This window comes from Thamnophis elegans, chromosome 9, assembly GCF_009769535.1.
Source record: "Thamnophis elegans isolate rThaEle1 chromosome 9, rThaEle1.pri, whole genome shotgun sequence".
Classification (NCBI taxonomy): domain Eukaryota; kingdom Metazoa; phylum Chordata; class Lepidosauria; order Squamata; family Colubridae; genus Thamnophis; species Thamnophis elegans.
The window spans coordinates 20,124,850-20,142,705 of record NC_045549.1 but is presented as its reverse complement, the minus strand read 5'-3'; the positions used below and the strand labels follow the sequence as shown (position 1 = coordinate 20,142,705).

The following is a 17,856-nucleotide window of genomic DNA, read 5'->3' as shown; positions in this document are numbered from 1 at the left end:
AGGTCTGCAGTTTAGGAGAACCAAAATAATGAATAGTAACTATTTACTTTACTGTGTCTTGTCCCATCCAGCCCTCAACAACCTCTAGACACTGGAAAAAGATTTTGATGGCATCTTCAGCTGGGCCAAAAGTAGCACTATGAAGCTGGAAATTACTAGCATATTGATGGTAGCAATAGCATTTAGACTATATACCTCTTCACAGTGCTTTACAGCCCTTTCTAAGTGGCTTACAGAGTCAGCATATTGTCCCCAACAATCTGGGTCCTTAGTTTACTGACTTTGGAAGGATAGAAAGCTGAGTCAACCTTGAGCTGGTGAGAATTGAACTGGCAGTCAGCAGAATTATCTTGTAGCACTGCATTCTAACCACTGCACCACCACGGCTCTATGGCAGCATGCTCTAAATTGGCAGTTGTTACCTCTCAGTGGCTTCATATAAATGTTAAGCAGCAATGATGAAAGAACCAACATTGCGATACCTCATAAGAAAGAGGTTATTAGAGTGATGTCATCCTTCACTGGCACCAGAATTCCCTTCTGAAGTAGGAATGGAACTGTTTTGCTTCCAATTCCCAATCCTCTTAGGTTATCCAGGAAGTCATTTCCAGTGGCAATGAAGGAAGATGTCAATCTAATGGCCTTTCTCTTATGGGTATCACAAGGCTAGTCATTAACTTGGCTAGACTGTGCCAGTCAGTCAAGATGAGTCAAGCCTTTGGTGAATATGAATATTTTTCTTGGCAGAATGCTGATTGAAATGGGCATAGTTGCCAAGCAGGAGCAACTCCTAAACATCCCTTCATGAAGGAATTTACTACACTGAACAATGCAGTTAGCTGACAGTCTGCTGATACAATGTGATACTAGGAAGGAGAAGCATTGGCATTTTGTCTCCATTATTGTTATAGTGTAGAGTTCAACTTGAGTTTGTATTTATGCTATTAAGTTCATTATTAGCCTTTTGCCACTAACACTTCAATTGTAATTTCTGATATTTTACCACCTATAACTTTTTGATAAACCAGTGTGAGCATCTTAATAAACCAATGATTGGTACAAAGAGATTATTCGGGTGGAAACTTGTTGAGAATCTGGTTACCGCAGTTTCTAGAAACTACCTAGATCAGATTGCTGAGCATCAACCACAGTGCACTCTAGAAGTTTTTTAGGGCTATTAGATTTCTTGGCTGACTTCTTGCCTAATGTTTTCTTCTCAACATTTTGAGAGTTTATGCACCTGTCAGTTTCTGTTCTATACATGCATGATGCATCAATCTGATGAGAACTTTACAGCAAACCTTCTATACGCCACAGTAAAGAGCTATTTTTTTAGGGGGGCATCCAGCAAATGCAAAAGAATTATAGCATATGATTGAGTGAAGCTGATTTGGTGACTTATTTTGACTTGACATTTGTTGATTAACTTGTATTACAAGTGACCCCAAAAATAACTGTAGTTTTTTTACTTCATAAATGTTAACACTTGTGTTTAAAAACTTCAGTAATCCTTCAGAATTAGGTCTCCCTGAAACTTTAATGGCTGTCATACATTTGGATGTTTCATCTATTTTTTTTCCCTGTTTTTCAGGGTGTTCCAGGTCCTGGCCAATATAATATAAAAAGTGAGTTTGGGAAGGCAGGTAGCATCATGAAAAGTGAAGCTCAGCATGTTCCTTTTCTTTCTCTTTCTGAGGTAAAATGTGTTATAGCTCTTCCTCATTTGCAACTTTCTTTAACTATCAGTGTTATTAGCCTATCTGAGAAATTCAAATAACTGTTTTATGGGATTTTGTTTGCAGAGGAATGTCTGCAGTGGGTTTTTTTGCGATATTTACAAATACGTTAAATAGAACATGATGGCGGCAGATAGACTATTTGCACAGAAGTTCTTATAGATTATAATTAGTCACTAGATTATTTATCAGATCTATAAGATGTACATTAGATATACAGTACATCAGATCCAAATACAAACTATAACCAGAGATAATTCAGTTACATTCCATGGAATTTTTTTGCTCTTTCTTTCTTCCTCCCTCTCCCTTTCTCTCTCTCCCTCCTCTCCCCGCCCCTCTCTCTCTTCCTTTGGAAAGCTAGGAAAGATTCCTAATCATTGAGGCTCATCAATTCTAACTGCTCTTATGGTAATGTTACACAAAAAGTAGCGTGCTTGCCAGAATTTCTAACAGTTTCTGCATGCATGACACTGTGAAGAGAATGGAAATGTCAATTCAAAATATCAAAGTTTGAGAATTATATATAAATAATGAACAGACAACAGAGGAACAAGAACACAAACAGCTTATTTCATTTCATATTCAAAAGCAAACCCCCCCTTCCCCATTCTGGAATAGCAGTGTAAGGCTCTCAAGCATTATTCGATCTAATTATATGGAATCTTCTTTAGGGTGTTGTGTTCTCTTGCATTCAGGTACAAAAGAATCAGAACTTTTTTATTTTCCTTATTCTTGGAAAGTAAATTCTTTCCAAATTTGGTTTACGCATTGAACAGAACAGGTTATAAAATATATTTGTTTGACATCATTTCTTAACTATGGTTTAAGCTAGGATAAACAGACAGTGAACTCTGGATATGAAAAGTCATAATGTGATTAATATATTTCTTAGCAGTTTTAGGCCCCAGAACTTGAGCATGAAGCCGTCTCCAGTCACCAGTCTTGCCATTTTAATATTGACTTACTTTTACAGAGTGTTTGCTCATGCCTTTTTTAATATAACCAGAATCGTGCAAATGAGATGGATGGAATAGAAACTTGGTAAATAAGATAGATAGATAGATAGATAGATAGATAGATAGATAGATAGATAGATATCAATTTTAATCTCTTATTGCAATGTAGATTTAATAATTATAATAATTAACAAGAATATATAATATAATAATTAACAGAAGCAATGAGTGGAAGCTAATCAAGGAGAGAAGCAACTTAGAACTAAGGAAAAATTTCCTGACAGTTAGAACAATTAATAATGGGAACAAACTTGCCTCTAGAAGTTGTGAATGCTCCAACACTGGAAGTTCTTAAAAAGATGTTGGATAACTATTTGTCTGAAGTAGTGTGGGGTTTCCTGCCTAAGCAGGGGGTTGGACTAGAAGACCTCCAAGGTCCCTTATTCCAACTATTCTATTCTATTCTATTCTATTCTATTCTATTCTATTCTATTCTATTCTATCTTTATGCATCTAGCCCTGGTAGATTAGGAGTGACTGAAATAACAGTACCCACCACTAGGTCTTGCTTCCATGACAATGATAAAACAGAAGTGGTTTTGCAGGATTGAATTGTAAGCTGTTGCCCCAGTTCTCGGGGGTGTGCTCAGTGTCATAATTTAGACAGAAAAGAAAAGTGACTTACTATCACAGTGTTGCGTGCTGCTTCTTGTCACTAGAGACCACAGCACTGCTGGTCAAATGCCTGGTCATGCACTATAAAACATTACATGAATGTATATTAAATATGTATTTTATGATGCCTCTGAAAGCAAACTTTATTGGCTACATAGATGAATTATTTGCAAACATGCAGCCTATGGCAGTCTAAAATAGTCCTCAGTTAATGACCACAAAGGGGAATGGCAATTCTGTCGCTGAGCTAGACATTATGTTACTGCAATAGACTTACAACCACATTTCTGATATTGTCATAAGCAAATTAGCCAATAGTGTTAAGACATTATGTGATTATGAGTTGCAATTTTACTGCCAGCTTCTCCATTGATTCTGCTTTGCTTATACCGTACCAAAATAGTCTCTCTTTACTCAGTAACTGTATAAGTGATTTGTCTGCTACTTCTATATTAATATTCTCTTGCATTTTCTTAGAGGTTTGCTCCTCTGAATCTTCTACTCCAGCTCCTGGCACATATGATGAACACCCTCTGCTCTTGAATGTCTGAAAAGACCATGTAGATCAAAAAGCATCCCATTTGGCCATACCTCAGTTCGATTCACCAGTGATTCCAGATTGCAGACATCACCAGGTATATCAGTATATCTTCATCCTCTATAAGCTGTCAGAAGGAGGAAGCCTGTAGAGTTGATTGGCTTCTGATGTCTTTCCCCCTCCAGTTATCCTTTCGGTCTATTGCCATGCTTCAGGTTCATAGGTTTTATAAAGCAGTGGTCCCCAACCTTTTTTATCGCCGCGGACCAGTCAGCCTTTGATAATTTTACTGTGGCCCGCTGAGCGCGCGCAGGGGTGGGGGGGCGTTGTTCGCGACGACACATTGATTGTTCAGTATGGCTAGCGTAGATAGCGTAGCACAAACTGCGCCTACGCAAGGCTACGCTACTAGCGCTGTCTACGCTAGCCCTACGTAGCTGCGCAGGCGCTCTTAGGTTTTTTTCAGGAATCGGCCAGCACTGAAGCGTTGAAAAGGAATGAGAAGGGCGGCGCTGGACACGGGGGCGGTGGGCCGCTGGTGACGTCAGAGTGCCACCAGCGGTCCAGTAACACCCCTTGTGCCAGTTAGCCCTAATTTGCATACAGAAGAAAACTATGGCCCCCGGCCGCTGCAGCGATCATGGCTCCGGCCGCTGCAGCAATCATGGCCCCCGGCCGCTGCAGCGAGCATGGCCCCCGGCCGCTGCAGCGATCATGGCCCCCGGCCGCTGCAGCGATCATGGCCCCCGGCCGCTGCGCGGCCCGGTGCCAGGTACTCCACGGCCCGGCACCGTCTGCGGACCGGGGGTTGGGGATCACTGTTATAAAGTATTCAGGTTTTGAACTATCTCTGTTGGTCCATAAATTTAAGTTTGCTTTGACACTGGTAAAATATCAGTTATCCAAATTTTCTTTTAAAATGAATACATATTTTTCAGAGTATAAGACACACCTTCCCCCCGCCCTTAAAAGAGTGTGGAAATGCTGGTGCGTCATATACACTGAATACAGCCAATTTTTGGCCTCCCGAAGTCCCGCCCCCCCATTTTGCAAAAAAGGGCAATTTTTCACAAAAATGGAGGAGTTTTTGCCTTCCCTCAGCCCCCAGCAGCACTCTGCAGGCTTGGGCTGGGGTAAGGCAAAATGCCTCTGTTTTTTGCAAAAAATGGCCTGTTTTCCTCTCATTTTTGCAAAAATGGCGTTTTTGTCTTATCCCAGCCCTGCTGAAGCCTACAGTGTGCTGCTGGGGGCTGAGGGAAGGCAAACACTTTTTTTTTCTTACTTACCTGTTGTGACTCAGCAGAAGTTTGCTGTGAGTTGAGTCGGGATGCAGGAATAACAATGCAGCTGGGGCTCGTTAGTGTGGTCTTCGGGAGATAAAAGGACTGATGGTGCCACGCCCTGGTTGCAGAAGTCAATGTTCGTCGTTCGTTCATGGTTCATCATTCATCGGTCGTGGTTTGTTTGTGAAAGGCACTTGGAGAAGTGATTTGCTTTCTTTCTGTACACCTGGTTTGGCCGTAAGAGATCTTTGTTTTTGCATTCTGTTATCTTCTTGCCAGAGACTTTATTTATGTTTATTTTTGGGCTCGCAGCCAGCGGAGCCGAGGCAGATAAAGTTCTTTCCTTTTAAGTCTGTCTGCCGGTCGTCTTTGAACGAGCGAAGAAGGGGGGGGGGGTCAGAACACTTACCTCTTGGAAATCTTGGTGTGTCTTATACACCAGTGCATCTTATAGTCCGAAAAATATGGTAGTATAAAATCCATACATACGATCCATTCAGTAAGAAATATGATAAATAGATCTCATAAGGTGAATCTTTTCAGTTATAGACGTGCAACCTAGCCTTATGCCTTCAGGATAGAAAAAGATGACAAATATCAAATTAACAGCTCAGTTTAACAGCCACAACACAATAATGTTGTGTTCACTATAATTTTAGACAATGAAGTCCCATGCGTCTTCAGTAATCCAAACTTCCAAATCTAGATTTGCTTCCATTTATAGAATAATAGTTAAAGAAGTAACAACATACTTGCATACTTTAATTAACCAATTTTTCTTCATGCTGATATTACAAAGGGATCAAAAGGAACATGGTCCTTTACAGATTATATTTATGTTATAATGCTACTTTGCCTTTGGGAACACTTTGTGCAGTTGACTGATTTGATAACCCTATATTGATTTAATATTTTTTTGCATTGGCTTTGGGGCATTATTTATATAATCACCTGAATAATAGTTAGTAAATAATAGCTTTCCTTCCTTCCTTCCTTCCTCCTTCCTTCCTTCCTTCCTTCCTTCCTTCCTTCCTTCCTCCTTCCTTCTTCCTTCCTTCCTTCCTTCCTTCCTTCCTTCCTAACACTTCATGGCTCTAATATGCTACTACATTAGGCTGCTAGGTCAAACATGACTTTTTTGACATTCAGTCCTTTTCTGATTTCAGAATTGAATTTCTTACCTCTTTAGCTTGCTACTCCTCAAGGGTCAGATTTTAGTCATTAACTTCCATCTGCTTCTCTCCACATTTTAGTTTTTGTAACACATGGTGAAACGGATGCAACCACTGGTGCATTTTCCCTTTGGGAATTAAGAGCAAATTGGAGGTTGTATTCTTTGCTATGGGAGTCTGCCTGTTTCAGCCGTGTTCTCTTTTTATATCTCTAGAAATGATACCATAAAATTCTTTAATGCTCTCTGAATCAAATTATTCTGAATATCTCCTTGTGAGAGAAATTGAGAATCAACTTGCAATCAATTTCAACTAACTGTCTTAGATAACCAAACATTGCAAAAGCAACAGAAAAGTTATTAAAAAGTGTTCCACCACAAACCGCGAAACCCTTATCCACGCCGACATAAGTGCGGAGGCAAATCTGCGCCGTCTGAAGCGCTAAGAAAAATACGACCCTACCGCGATGACATAATCGCAGAGGGCAAATCCGCGCCTACCCTAAACCTAACCCTAAACCTAACCCTAACCTAAACCTAACCCTAAACCTAACCCTAAACCTAACCCTAAACCTAACCCTAAACCTAACCCTAAACCTAACCCTAACCTAACCCTAAACCTAACCCTAAACCTAACCCTAAACCTAACCCTAAACCTAACCCTAAACCTAACCCTAAACCTAACCCTAAACCTAACCCTAAACCTAACCCTAAACCTAACCCTAACCCTAACCTAAACCTAACCCTAAACCTAACCCTAAACCTAACCCTAAACCTAACCCTAAACCTAACCCTAAACCTAACCCTAAACCTAACCCTAAACCTAACCCTAAACCTACCCTAAACCTAACCCTAAACCTAACCCTAAACCTAACCCTAAACCTAACCCTAAACCTAACCCTAACCTAACCCTAAACCTAACCCTAAACCTAACCCTAAACCTAACCCTAAACCTAACCCTAAACCTAACCCTAAACCTAACCCTAAACCTAACCCTAAACCTAACCCTAAACCTAACCCTAAACCTAACCCTAAACCTAGGGGCTCGCAAGCGGGGCGGCGACGCGCGGCAGAGGCAGGCCGCTCTCTTCCACTAGTAACACTTAGGAAACTACACCACAAATGTTGGATAGACTCACAGCGTCCTACTCCGCTGCCGGTGCCTCCCCCGGAGGAAGAGGCAGGGTGAGCGGCGTCGGCGGAGCCCGTGCCCCGCCTGCTGCTGCCGGCCCCGCTCGGGGCCCCCCGCGGGCTTCCTGCTGCCCCCCGCGGCTGAGCTGGACCCTTCCCGTGGGCTGCTGCTGCTGGGCGTAGAGAGGCAAAGAACGGTGCTTTAAAATTGGCTTTAAAGCACCCTTCTGTCGCCGCGCTGTTGTCGCGGTGGTGATGACGCGCGGTGATGACATCGCGGGCTTTAGCGACGTGGTTTAATCACCGCTATTTGACGAGCGCGGTTTTGTCGTGCCACGTTAAAAAGGATATTGGAATGCCCTATCTATCTATCTCTATCTATCTATCTATCTATCTATCTATCTATCTATCTATCTATCTATCATCTATCTATCTATCTATCTATCTATCTATCTATCTATCTATCTATCCATCCCTCCATCCATCCATCCATCCATCTATCTATCTATCTATATCTATCTTCTATGTTGCCTATCTCACATAAGTGATTCTGGTTGGATCACAAATAAAAAGCAGAATTAAAACAGAATTAAAATATAAGTAAAATCAACTTAAAATTAACAATGGAAAGGTTGAAAGGTTAAAAAGGCCCCGGTGTGTGTGTGTGTGTGTCCTAGGCCATTAACCCACCCGCAGGATTGCATATCACTAAATTCTAAGGAGTAGATAAAAGATGAGCTTTTAAATGTAAGTGCATAGGCTTTTGGTCCCAGAATTTTAAAAGTAAATAACTTATTATTAGCCAAGCGTGGAAATATTCTAGGCTATCTGAAAATATGTGACTTTATTTACATAGTTGCTGCAACTGTCAATGTCACATCTCCATACTCTTTCATCTTTGACAGGTCACCTTTATTGACAGCCCAAAAGAGCTATTATCCTTGTGTTGCAGATCATGCTAGTTATCCTAAGACTGTAAGGCATCAGCACTAGGACACTCACTCCTGAGACAAATAGTATCTATTAAAGTTATTCTCAAGAGTGCTTGTCTTTTTAAAAAAAACAAAATAAAACAAAGCAATGAGTGAGGCTTGTATAGTAATCAACTACTGAATAGGCTAGCTGTAGATATTGGGAAATATTATGCTACGAATAAGCATTCCTTCCACTGTTTTTGAGGGTGACCAAATTCTATCAGATTCTATTTTTTGAATTAAGTCTTCATTGTAGAAATGTTGTCCTGCAAGCAAAAGTAAATGAAATTTATCATTAAAGGACAGAATGACCTTCCTTCATTTATTTATCTTAACAATGACTTCTGATATATTGTCCTTTCTACATTCTTTCTCTTGCTGCTCTCCTTCTGTGTCCCTGAGGACATATCTTTGCTTATGTCCTCTTAACCCACAAGAGGTTTGTCATTTATCTTTAACATAAAATGTTGAACACATTTATTGTAACTTTGGAGGAACTTAAATAAGGAATTTCCTGCCCGATGAAGTTGTGTATCACAGGTTTCAAGTAGTTACAGAGTTTTCTGCAATCAGTATTTTTAGATTTTGATTTATAGTTTTCTTTTCATCTGTTGAAGTCAAGATGGTGTTCAAGGTCTCTGCAGATGGCTTCTCAAGCATGCTTTATCAGATCCAAATCTGTTAAGCTTCAGCTGTTTTGGTGACAGTGTAGCTTTTCCTCTGCCATAGTAGTAAAGCATAAGATGAGAAAGTAATCTAATCTATTTTTTTTCCAGTTTATATGGTGCCTAGAATTAATATTTGATAGTCTTTTTGATAGTAGGTTCACTTTTAATACTGAAGTTGATATAAGTTCTTTACTGATAGGATCTGTGGTTCCAAGCAATCTATATAGAATGGGTTCCTATCGATATTCAAATGAGCATTATTGTAATTTGAAATAGGTGGCATATACTAAAATAGCTTCAAATTGTAATTTAAATTACTGTAAAACTGAAACTCTGGTGCTGGAGAAGACTGAGTGGCCATTTAAATAGTTTTAAGTGAAATAAATACCTAAGGCTGCAGCTCATTTCTCAGCTCCTATCATTGTATTCTGATTCACAACTAGCTAATCTTAATTCTAGGAATGCAGTGGCTCAGTATCTTAAATACGAGCTTATTGATCAGAAAGGTCAGCAGTTCAGCAGATAACAAATCCATTGCACCGCATAATGGAATGAGCTCCCATTACTTGTCCCAGCTTCTGCCAACCTAGCAGTTTGAAAGCACGTAAAAATGCAAGTAGAAAAATAGGAACCACCTTTGGTGGAAAGGTAACAGTGTTCCGTCCGCCTTTGGCATTTAGTCATAGCTGGTCACATACCACAGAGATGTCTTCAGACAGTGCTGGCTCTTCAGCTTTGAAATGGAGATGAGCACCACCCCCAGATTCGGAACGACTAGCACATATGTGCGAGAGGAACCTTTACCTTAATCTTAATTCTAATTGATTAATCTTATTTGACTGAAATTGAATTATATTTATAGGTTTCAGAAATATGGTAAATGTGTATACATTATTTTGCTTATGATTTTGGTTCAAGTGAATTTGCTTAATGTAACCAAATTTCATTGTGCACGTTACAGGTCCTGCATTTTATAATATCCTCAATTACAGAATTGCAACGCCCCATCTTAAAAATGTTCTCGCAGAGACAAAAAAGAAAGGAGCATTGGATCTACAGTTCCCCGATTGTTATATTTAGTTAACAGGCAAGCTTTTGCTACAACCTGGACCAGCTGATTATCAGGTAACATTTTTTTTGCCCACCTATCTTTGCTCTTAGAGCAAAGTACTTCTCTTCATGAAGAATTGGTAGCTCAACTACGATTTAACTACGAGAACCATAGGAAAGTCCTACATTTAAAATATTTCACATCTGAATGCCAGATAGTATTGATTTCTTATTTGTAATTTCTAATAAAAATTATGGATTATTAGGCCAGTGATGTGGTCCAATATGGCTTTGTTCATGTTCCTCTGCAAAGAAGCAGACACATGGGGTGATAACTAGTACTTCTGAGTCCTGTGTAAACAGATGTAATTTATTGTTTTGCTCTCATTGCCTTCATTGGCAATGGTGGTACAGTGGTTAGAATGTAGTATAGCAAGCTGCTAACTCCGCCTTCAGTTTTGAGTTCTATCCTGACTGCCCCAAGGTTGACTCAGCCTTTCATCTTTCTGAGGTGGTAAAGCGAGGACCAGATTGTTGGAGGCAATATGCTGACAAAGTAGACCTCCCAGAGATTGCTATAAAGCACTATGGGGCAGTATATAAGTCTAAATGCTACTGCTATTTAGGAATTAGTTTTATGTTATTCTCAACTAATAATTTTCAGTCTTATCCTTCTCTGTCCCCATTACCCTTCCTTTCTCTCATCACAGATTTCTAAAGACCTATGTAAATCCCCACTGAATTGTGGAGTAGCTTACCTTAAACTTTTGGAGCAGCTTTTACATGAAGCTGGGATGTTAGGAAAGTTTAATACATATATAGATATATAAAATGGTAAATAAAAAATTGTGTGATATTTTAAGAATGAGTAAAGGTATTGTTCATAAAACCTTATGCTGCAGGGAACCCGCAATTTCTTTGTACATAGAAACAATATCTATAATTTGAAAATTCCTAACATTTTAATCCTTGAGAATCACATCCCTCTTCAAAAATGTGTTGGGGGTGGCATAGTTTGCTTTCTTAAATGATATATTTTTAATTAGCATAGAAACTCTTATCTTTCACACACATACTCTCATATTATCAAACATAATTAGGATGACTACCTCGGTGGCCATTAACATTCCCTGACAGCTTAATTTAATAGAATTATAATCATGTGAAGGAGGTAAATGAATACATATTACCAAATATATTAGATGTAGGCGACAATTTTCTTTGGAATATTTCAGATGTAAATACTTTCCGCCCTTAGATCCTAATCAAGCTGAAATCAAGCTAAGATTATATTATGATAAATTTGTAAATGGGTCTCTTGATAGCAGAGGGTAGGAAGTACTATGAAAATAGGATCATAAAATATTATAAGCCTGTCCTTCAAAATTATCCAGATGAAGAAGTTACATAATGTTCTCCAAGCAGGTAAAATATCACATAAGGAATATCATATAATTATGAGAAATAATATGCATATCTTTATATATATATATACACACGCACCGCACGCACACACACATCATACATACATACATACATACATACATAAGCCTTTACATTGCCTTATGAATACTAAGCAGTTTTAGCTTTATGTAGAAATCCTTCCTTTCATTTAGCCAAATGTAACTAAATCAGAAGTAACTTACATACATTGGTAGGGGAATGAATGAATGTATCACAGGGGGAACCCATGTCCTAAAAATGGGAGGGAACAATCAGAGGTTTCTTTCTAAATCCTCTCATATACCAATATGCTAGTTTTTATGGAATTAATCTGTATTGGGATTTTATAGATTTTACTGAACAGTACAATACTCATACAAGTGAAATTTACAATAAAACCTAATTATTTGATAAACAGTAAAGACTGGGCTGGATTATGAAGGCACATCTGGACTTCAAAGTATTGTTATATATTCACATTTCAGATGAAACAAGCTGTGGAAGAATCCATAAGAAGAAAAAGGAATTGTCTGTTTTGTATCAACAATTGAGAGAATTCCAGTAATCCATCTCGGTAAGCTACCTTCAGACTGAATTTCTTTCCTGAATAGTGCAGGAAATACAAAAAAAATGGAGTAAGAGGTAAATTTGCAAGTCATATACTTCAAACAGAATGACTCCATTAAAGTCAATATTTTTGGGGAAATTTTGCCATGCTTAATAAGAGTATGAAGATAAATGCTATTGAAATGTGAACATATTTAAACTATACCAGTATAGTTTATAATATAATGTATTTTTATGAAACTGGTAAACACTGAGTAGGTAACATTATTGTGACATACACATCTAGCATATTTCTTCAGCTAAGAGCTGAAGTGTTAATTAGATAAACATCTGCCTTCCCAATGGTATATAATCGAGAGACAGGTGTTTAATTGAGGACTATTTAAGAAGGGTGTTAATTACACTTCACATTTTAGTCCTCATCCTAACTTGGATTGAAAGGCAACAATTTATCTCTTGTGTATTTATTCAAAACATGGAATTATAAAATGTAATTGATTATAGGTAATCCTCAATTACGACCACAGTTGAGTGCAAAACTTCCAGTGCCAAGCAAGATAGTTATTAAGTGATTGGACACGATTTTGCAACCTTTCTTGCCACAGTTGTTAACTGAATCAGTGCAGTTGTTAGGTTAGTAACATATTTGTTAAGTGAATCTGGCTTCCCCATTGATTTGCTTGTCAGAAGGTCACAAAAGATGATCACATGACCCCAGAAAACTGCAACTTTCATAAGTACATGCCAGTTGCCAAGTGTCTGAATTTTGATCAGTGATCATGAGGATGCTGCAACAAGTCATAAGTGTGAAAAATGGTCATATGTCATGTTTTCAATGCTGTTACAAGTTCGAACAGTCACTAAATGAATGGTTGTAAGCCGAGGACTAGATGTTTGTGTAGGAACAATGTCAAATAATTATAGGAACAAAAATAAAAATGCTAATGGATCCTTTATTTATGGAGATAGAGTTCTAGGATGGATACATTACATTCCTTAAGGGACACAATCAAACTTGATAATTCCCATCTGATAAATTTGTCAGCTGTTCATCTATATATATATTGGCTGGTGTCTTGCAAGTTTTAAGAATGTGTATTTGAAAAGTCAGGCATAAAACATGAATCTTAGGCCCCGTCAGAATGATACATGGCAATTCTCAGTGCTAAGTTCTTATTGTTTCATACATATAGATAAAATATTGCACAGACCTTAAAACTCATTATCTGCATCTAGATATAATGTGTATACTATTAGGGAGGGGCTGGTCTCTACCTTCTTTCTCTCACACGTAATTTCTGCGCTGAGGTGCCTATTCTCTAGAATGCACCCCCTCTTCCTGGGGATTCACCTTTCTCACTACATCCCCTACAGAATCTTTGACAAATTGCTAATTCAACAAGAATAATAATTGTTGGGCTTCTTTATAAGTGGTTTTGCTAAAGCGGCTACTTTTTATAACAGGTAGTCCACCATTCCATATAGTACTTCTGGAGTGCAGAATTTCCGACCTTCCAATGGCTTTCCATCCTGCTATCAGATTGCATTTTGCTAAAAAAAAAAAACCTTGTAGACTTATATAGTGGTGTAGACCCTTCATTTTCTTATCATGGGACACAACCCAGTCTCTTTATTTCAAAAGCAACAGATTAAAAATTCTTTTCTTTTCAGTGCTTAGTATCTGATTCATACTCAAAAATTACATATGATTAATCTATGTATGGATTTCAAAATGTTTATGTTTCTTTCAAATACTATGCTTTGTTTTTTTTGAAGCACTGGAAAAACAAATTCTTAAGATATATACATATACTGTATATCTATATCCATATCTATCTATATTTACATCTCTCTATGTACTATATCTATATCTTAAAAAAACTCAAGATTGATTTAAAATTATAATCATGAATGTACTTGGCCTAACTACTAGAACTTTGTATCTAATAGAAGAAATCTTATTTTTATTCTTGATAGAATTTTTTCAAATAAGCATTAAAAAGGAAAAATAATATACAAATGAATAAGGGGATTTATAATGAAAACTAAGTACTAGTTTTCTTCCCCCCCCCTTCCCATTCTTTCTTTTTTTCACTAAAGCTCTCTAAGTTGTTTATATGTTAAAACAATGTACATTATGTATTAATAGAATGAAGACTAAAACAATATAAGTTATAGTAGTAATCTTAACAATATTTTCATAGACAGTTCTGGGCATGGTTTTCAGGTACTAAAGATTAAAGTATATTAAAATACTATCATTTTAATCAGTAGAGCCAGTATTTCATATTGAGGAAAGAACATATACACTTAAATCCAATTTCCATGTGCTTAAACTTCATTTAGCTCATATTGTTGAAAAATAATATTCTTGCATACATTAATTAACAATATTATGTATCTGGCCACATGCGATAAGTTATGACTTATGATATTTTAATTGACTATAATGAACATTGATGTGATGGTTCATATAATAACATGCCAAAAAAGTAATGTTGCACCTGACCTTATAGTTGTTTAATTAAAAAATATTTAAAGGTTTTCTGAAAAAAAACCTAATGTATAAAAACCATTAAAAACCCTGAATGTAATGAAAATAGAAGCAAGCTGTATGTGCTGTCCCAAAATTAATTACAGAAAATTGCCATAAAATTCTTAAGATGGCAGAATAGAGTGCAAGTCCAAGAGTAATTATAAGGGCAGGAAATTTATTTATCTATAATTTGATGTATTTACATTATTAATATTCATAGTACAGTGTTTAAGCACCCTATTTGGATGAGGGAAGCTATGTTCTTGCAAATGGCTTGAGGCGGGATTGCCTTTTTTCCTGTGATGCTCTAAAGAATAGAACTCTATACTGCTGTTGATAACAAAAGATCATAGGACTCCTTAGATCATACAAGAATACCTTATTAATAAAGGCAAGGTGAGGAACAGGACTGTTGTAGCCCAGTAGTTCTCAACCTTTTCTTCACCACATAAATACTGATTGTGGCCATGGACCGTGGCCATGGACCATGGCCATGGTCCCCCAAGACTTAGCTCAAGATTTACATCATAACATTTCTTCAAGCCTTCACAGATGCCTTGTGATGACATTGTAGTCCCCCCAGGGTTCCACAGACCATAGGTTGAGAACCACTGTTGTAGTCAATTCCTTTAATTTTACAATTACCTTAGCCCCATGTCCTAATTGGAATTGTGTACATTATCGATTATTTACATGTACCTATTTTGATGAGTCAACAAACCCTTACTGTCCATGAGGGTAGTTTTTATCTGTTTTGTACGTTTTATCAGTTCTGCCAATGCAAACAAAACTATGATTTTCTTACTTTTAGTGGGTAGCGTAATGGGATTCTGCTCCTTCCCCAGGGTTGCGTGTCTTGCATATTTTTCTGAATTGGTTGTTCTCAATATGTCTAAAGTATTTCTATAATAAATCAAAATTGTGGAGCAGGATGGTTGAAGATTGGTTGATATTTGGATTCAAGAGCAAATTTGAATTAACATATATCTCAGGGATTATTGTTTTACCTGCAACATTTTCTCCCTTTTGTTCCCTGAATAAAGATTATATGCAGCTTGCTGAATGTTCTACCATTCACATCCATTCACAATTGTCATGGATTGAGCATCTATTCACACAATTGGAAATGAGAAAATAATTTATATTGAGCACATGGGAATGAAACAGTATCTATATGCATTTTTAAATCTCGTACAATATAGGAAGCTTCCACATTAACTAAATACTCCACTGCACAACATTTTCCCCGGTATCACCATTTCTTAATAAGCACGATAGCATGATAACTTAATAATAAGTTAATTAAAACATTTAGACACACTTTAATGAGAGTAATGTTATCTCTGCACACCTTTGGTGAATGTGGGGATTGTATGAAAAGGTTTGTTGTAGGTTTCAGTAGTTAGTTTATATATCTAGATAGCTAGAATTATTGAGAAAATGTTTCTATAATTTTCATGAAAACCGTAGTTTTCCTAATCCATAGAATGTGGTTTTACCACTTCAGACCTTTACAGGTTAGTTGAATCTGGTCAAGAACTTTTTATCAATTAAAATGTATTTATGATCCAAGACCAAACATGCCAAAATTAGCATTTTTGCAAATGATATCCTTAATTGAATATCTTTTATTTATTTAAGATATAATAATGACTTGATGATAAAAAATCTAGGCGTTTGGTCTTTCACAATAGCTTACAATGTTAACTGCTAAAATAATGAAATATGATTGTTAAATCCAATTGTATTCACTAGTGGTGTTTAACAAAACAATGTTTGTAAAAATTGGATGTTGTGGATGAAAACAATCTAACATTTATCACTCACATATTGATTTGTAATCCTTTCGTAACATATATACTGTAAATTAATAGAAGTAAGATTTATTTATATCAAACAAAATATAATAAGTTGCAAATTTCCTCTGAAGATTTTGAATCTCAGTACATCAAGAAAATGTATTTCCCTAAAGGCAAATATACATATGAAGATCAGTGCAAGTAGTTGTTATAAGTACATTTATTGATAGATGCGAACTGTTCAGTAATATTAATCTCTCTCATAACTGTATCTCTTCTTTCTTCAAATCTAGGCTTGGATGTCTTTTGAAGTTTTATAAAATAATGAACGAATGCACACTATTTTTATATTGTAATGAGCTAATTAATTTTGGGCTGACTTTTAATTGTCACATTTAAGCAGCTTGGGATTTATCTGCAACCATATTAATTATTCATTCTTTCTGTTTGAGCAAATCACTCATCATATTTTTCCCACTCATTTTTGTATTCCAATCACATCCATTTAAAAATCATTTACTTTTGATCCCAATTTTTCCATTTTACTATACCTACTTCTTAAATTATCTTTTCTGCTTCATGTAACTTATTCTGACATGCTCGAGTTTTACATAACAGTGGGTGGAAACATACTCCTATTCCTCACTATTTTAAACACAACTACCTACAGTATGCCTTCCATATATTAATTTCGAATTAGAAATATTTTGCTAATGATTGAAGAACTTCTTCCATACCCTCATTTGTTTTTTCCTATACTATTTGGTTGCAATTAGAAAATTTATGGTTTTATTGCTTTTTTAGACTAGACTCATTATTTTTTGTAATCATTCTATTTTGCTGCAATTCATTTCTTTGTTTTTCTTCCATATCAATTTCCCCCCCAATATCCATGGTTGGTACTACCAAATAAATGGTCTGTCCTATGTTTAGAATTTGTCATAGCTCATAAATCCTTCATAAATCCTTTCAGCCTTTTATCATCAATGCTGTTCAATTCATTCCTTTTCCATGGACATGCCTGGAAGAGATTATTCAATTATGTATTTGTAACTGACTCCCTCCCCCTGGCCGCTACCAAAGCAGCCATTCAACAATCATAAGATTGATTCAGTTTCACATGTTCTGATATCTGTTTCTGTCTCATCTTGTTCTCAGCCACTCATGTTGACTAGTACAATACAGTTTTCTTCTGGATCACATTAAGTTAGAATGCAGCCAAACTGTCTTCATTCTACCATTTTCTCTATTCGCTGGAGTATAACATACAACTTTAACCAAGCAATGGATTCCCTGTTTCATATAACCCAGAACAACATAAATGGT

At 36.9% G+C, this 17,856-nt stretch overlaps 1 protein-coding gene across 1 annotated transcript in view; it reads left to right on the top strand.

Annotated features, from left to right (window-relative positions):
- STPG2 (sperm tail PG-rich repeat containing 2) overlaps nucleotides 1-17,856 on the top strand; it is a 190,559-nt gene that overhangs the window by 47,754 nt on the left and 124,949 nt on the right. The window contains 9 exon segments of the mRNA XM_032224340.1: nucleotides 1,592-1,696; nucleotides 3,848-3,857; nucleotides 3,860-3,901; nucleotides 3,904-4,005; nucleotides 10,097-10,180; nucleotides 10,183-10,238; nucleotides 10,240-10,260; nucleotides 12,114-12,132; nucleotides 12,135-12,189. Of these exon segments, the coding sequence (XP_032080231.1) occupies nucleotides 1,592-1,696; nucleotides 3,848-3,857; nucleotides 3,860-3,901; nucleotides 3,904-4,005; nucleotides 10,097-10,180; nucleotides 10,183-10,238; nucleotides 10,240-10,260; nucleotides 12,114-12,132; nucleotides 12,135-12,189 (494 nt within the window).